Source organism: Musca domestica, unplaced genomic scaffold (assembly GCF_030504385.1).
Source record: "Musca domestica strain aabys unplaced genomic scaffold, Musca_domestica.polishedcontigs.V.1.1 17, whole genome shotgun sequence".
Taxonomy (NCBI): domain Eukaryota; kingdom Metazoa; phylum Arthropoda; class Insecta; order Diptera; family Muscidae; genus Musca; species Musca domestica.
The window spans coordinates 10,958,015-10,962,826 of NW_026712230.1; the positions used below are offsets into that span (position 1 = coordinate 10,958,015).

Consider the following 4,812-nt stretch of genomic DNA (forward strand, 5'->3'; position numbering starts at 1 on the left):
ATAATTTTATTGTCTCTATTTGGTTAAATTTTATTTGAACATATTTTGAGTGAATTTTGTACCATTGTAAGTCTCTTAGTTATCCTTTGGTTCCTTCTTTTCCGATTCCTTTAAATCTCTTTCAATTTTACTAATTTTTTTAACTTTGTAAACGTCATGTCCAGCATTCCTAGAGGTGGAAGAGTTTTCCGTTGTTCCGTCTCGCAATCCAACTGTGTCATTTTCATTTGCTACCGATGAATAAAATGATGTAGTGGTATGTATTTCACTTTCTGTCACAGGATATGTCGCAAGAGCTGCAGTGTGTATCATGGTTGGTGTCAAATGTTTGCTACCACTGAAGACTTGCCCATGTCCTTGATGATGGACGCTGTCCATTGTATTGTATGACACATGTTTATGCCCTGAGTGTGAAAGGTGTCGCTCTTCACTTGCAGCAGCCGCTTCCTCGGCCGCATGTAAATCCATTATTGTCCCACTGTAATGAATAATGGTATTTCCTATGTGGAACTCGGCCGTCTCTTTGGCATCCTTTTCAGCTTTTATTTGGCGATATAATTTGAAAATGGGATACCAGGCCACAATATTGGAGACTGTAATGGGTGTTGGTGGAAAACAGAATGTTTGAATAAAATACACGATAGTAGCTTTGAAAAAAAATTGAGAAAACATTCCATAACATATACAGGATTATAGCTCTGAAAGTTTCTAAGAGAAAGCTTTAAAACATACACAAAACATCGTTTTAAAACTTCCTGAAAAAATTGGTCCAAAAAACTACGATTCTCAATCAGACAGTTCTTGAAAAAACACATTCTTTTATAATGTACGATTGTGTGGGCTGCCCTAAACAACCGCTCGTAGTAATCGACCGTAGCATCAAAATAAATGCCGAATATTATCGCGAAAATATTCTGGAGGGAGTATTAAAGCCTTGGGCACGCAAACATTTTGGCCGCAGACCTTGGACATTCCTACAGGACTCAGCACCATCGCACTCAGCACGCGCCACCCAAGAATGGTTACAAAATGTGCTTCCTCGCTTCATTTCCAACGCACAATGGCGACCAAAATCTCCAGATACCAATCCGTTGGACTATTGTGTCTGGAGTATTTTGGAAAGCAAAGTTGGCACTAAAAAATACCAATGAGTCGATCATCTCATGCAAGTGCTTCGTCGGGAATGGGCCAAAATACCGCAAAGCAACATTCGGGCAGCGCGTGACGGTTTCATTGGCCGTTTGAAGGACATAATTTGTGCCATAGGTGACCAATTCGAACAAATCTAAACTTATTCTAAAATTTGATGCTATTTCCGACATGTTTTGCTTTCTTTCAATAGAATTTTAAAAAATATAAAAATTATGGCGTTTGACTATGTTACAGTTTTTTATCTCACCCTGTACTTTCCGATGAGGGAAATATTTCGAGGTGTTAAATAATTTTTGGCCGAATCAAACTTATAACACCCTCAACACACAGTGTTGTGGGGTATAAAAATCCACCACAATAGCTCTGGGGGTTCAGTTTTGAAAAAAATCCATGATTTAGCTTTTATCCACAAAATAACCTGAAAAGTCTTATTCATTGAAAATGTCCTTTAAAATATATGCGATTTATATTCTTTGTGAAATCTAGTACTATTATTCTTTAAAATTGTTGCAATTTTAAGGCACATTATAGTCTTTGAGAACATATTTTTTTTTAAAAATCTGCTATTAAAGCTGCGATGGTCCCGACCTCGTGGTGATAGACTGACCTCGGAAGGTCAAACTAATTACCATCAGCAAATAGTTTTATAAGCTTGTATTTACCTATTAAAATAACCATTCCAATTTTTGTGGGTGTTTTCACCAGAAAATAGATAACAACACAAATCAGTGTCATTAATGGTGTGAGAATAATCCATGGAAGCAACTCCTTCGAATTTCCCTGCGTTAGTGAAAAAAGAGAACAAATTTTTAAAATAAAAATAAAGAAAAATATACCACCTCATACTTACCGTTTTAATACCATCTGGAATGGCCGCTGACGCCAGGACCATAACCAACAGTACCAATATAATACCATAGCAGCAATAGTATGCTGTCATGCGGAAAAGGAAATACATAGTTAGGGAAATACCAATTTTACTCAATTTTCCAAACACTCACGTATTGGAAAAGCACATTTTGTGTGAAAAATAGATTGCCGTAAATTATAGGACAAACAAATGCCGTAGAGAAGTGTGTGATAATGACCGATCCATTTGCACCAAACTTTAAACTTGTCAGGATGTTGATTTGTTCCATCCATTTTTGTTTTATTTGGCAACCAAAAGTTTATGAAATTATTCCAAAATAACTCTGGCTGTGGTGTTAATGCCGCCACCGACAACGTTCAAATACCAACTAAAATGCCATCATCAAGAAAAGTTAAACTGAAGCTGTGCGGAAAAGCCAAAAGGAACTCCAATGACAACAAACGAAGATAGCCGCAAGGCGCCAAAAACATGTCGAATTTTGTAGGAAGTAATCAATGTTTATAGTTAACTTCCAAGATTTGTTGTTGGGGTTGATGTTTTTGCTGTTGTTTTTGGAATAAGAATGTAGAACATGTGCTTAATTTGTATGTGTAATTGTGTGTGTGTGTGTGGATATTAAGTTTCATAGTTTATGCTGCCATGAGTTGTTCCAGCATTTGAAGGTCAAGGACTGTTAAAATGTCCTTATGTTGAAATCATTTTACAATGAGTCCTTAAAACTTATAATTAAGATTTATATTACTTAATTTGGTCGTTTACATGGCAATTGTTGTTGACAATGGCAAGTTTGAGGGAATGAGATATTTTCAAAGGGAAAAATATATTTGTAGTACAGGGTTGTCCATATTCGACGGACCTTTGGGCCCATTCCAATCGACGAGGCTAGTCGATTATATGGCCTCTTCGGATTATAAAGAGCCTTACCAGTCGAAAATTTTTTGTATAAACGCTTAATGGTGTTCTTAGAAGGCGCACATCTCAATGTAAATTTCAACTATATATAAGGTTCGAGTAGATCCATATTTTGACAAAACATTTTTTTCGATTTTCAATTGATCGGTTTTCATAGGCGGAAATATGTCGATATAAACTATAGATTTCAAAATCAGAAAACCTCATTATAAGGCAATTAAATGAAGGTTTAGCTAAAATTAGGATGAAACAACTGAGCCCTTTTTATTTTTTAAAAAAATAAAGGCAACATTTTTACTTTTTTGAAACATACAGACAAAAAACGAACAAATTTGGAAATTTTCAAAAAAAAGTCTGTTAAAAATTCTGTTAATATCTTAATCCGAATATAGCCGTTATATTGGAGCCTTATCGAAGTCGTGGAAATGCATTGGCAACTTTTGTCATAAGCCTTTACAATATTCAAGTACGAAACTTGAAAAAAATTCGGTGAATAACGTAGCTTAAATCATCAAAATACCGAATATAAGGAGGTACTATTATATGGGGGATATACCAAAACGTGAACCTGCACAGACAATTTTCTGTCATAGGCTGTAGTACCCATTAGGAATGAAAATGCCAAATTTGAAACAATTCCGGTGAATATTGTACTTAAAATCGTCAAAATACCGATTATAGGGAGCTACTGTAGCTAAAATCATTAAAATACCGAATATAGGGAGGTACTGTTATATGGGAGATATACGATATCATGAACCTAAGTTGGCAATACTCTTCCAGGGCTAAAGTGCATAGAAATAACTTTTTGTGCGGATTTTCAGACAAATTTATTGAAAAATTTGGCTACAATCATCAAAATACCGAATACCGGGGCCATATGATATTATGGACCGATATAGTCCAACTTCGAACTTGACCTGCCTGCGGATAGAAGACTGATCTGTGAACATTTTAGCTTTCTATCTTTATTTGTTTTGACTCTAGCGTGATTACAACAGGCGGACGGACGGACAGGACAAAATCGTCTTAGAATTTTACGCTGATCAAGAATATATATGCTTTGTTAGTTCTAAAATTATTATTTCGATGAGTTACAAACGGAATGACGAACTTAATATACCCTCCATACTATGTATGATGGAGGGTATATGGCAGTGTAATTCCTTATTGCGTCCTTTACATTGTTACCCAGAGAGAGAGAGAGAGAGAGAGAGAGAGAGGAAGACATTGGACAGATGATGTTTCCTTAACAGTGTTGCCGTTTGAAATTTTTATTTCAGCCCAATTTTTTTCTAAAAACCGCCCAAAATCGACCATATCCGCCCAAACTGTAAAAAGTTGAATAATTTATATGTAGTTTGTATTCAAGTAAATTTTATTGAAAATTTTACACTATACATAAAAATGGTACTCAAGTTTTATTACATTCAATGTATTAAATACATTAGAGAAAAGTTTATGTTATTTTACTTCAAGTTTATATATATATATAATAACATAATACAAGAATTCAAGGTATTAAATACATTAAAGTCATTATTATTATTCAGGTTTTTATACCCTACAACACTATGTGTTGGGGGTATTAAAGTTTGATAGGGCCAAAAATTATGTAACACCACGAAATATTGGTTTCCAACATAGGAAAGTATATATGGATCTTCCTATCTCGCCGAGCTGAGTCGATCTAGCTATGTATGTCCGTCCGTCCGTCTGTCCATGTTAATTTGTAATCACCGATCTTCACGAAATTTAGAATGTAGCTGGGGTTAAGGTCAAAATAGAACCCTATTTCTTTTGGAGATAATCGCATAATATTTAGGGGTTGAAATGGACCAAAAACTGAAAAATTTCCTGATTTTGCAGTTGCTCTA

General features: G+C 35.1%; 1 protein-coding gene across 1 annotated transcript; it reads right to left on the reverse strand.

Annotated features, from left to right (window-relative positions):
- LOC131801713 (uncharacterized) lies at window positions 1–2,336 on the reverse strand. The gene is made up of 4 exons (XM_059120647.1): window positions 2,154–2,336; window positions 2,003–2,085; window positions 1,815–1,932; window positions 1–593 (listed from the first exon to the last, which is right to left on the reverse strand). Exons 1-4 carry the CDS (start codon window positions 2,293–2,295, stop codon window positions 76–78), a joined length of 861 nt encoding a protein of 286 aa, XP_058976630.1. The 5' UTR covers window positions 2,296–2,336; the 3' UTR covers window positions 1–75.
- Window positions 2,337–4,812: the final 2,476 nt, after the last annotated feature.

Excerpts from the sequence above, each read along its gene's own strand:
- LOC131801713 (XM_059120647.1), bottom strand. The coding sequence starts at position 2,295 with ATGGATGGAACAAATCAACATCCTGACAAGTTTAAAGTTTGGTGCAAA. Across the intron at positions 1,933-2,002 it reads TTCCAGATGGTATTAAAACG|GGAAATTCGAAGGAGTTGCT; the intron begins GTAAGTATGAGG and ends TCACTAACGCAG. Across the intron at positions 594-1,814 it reads TGGAATGGTTATTTTAATAG|TCTCCAATATTGTGGCCTGG; the intron begins GTAAATACAAGC and ends CACCCATTACAG.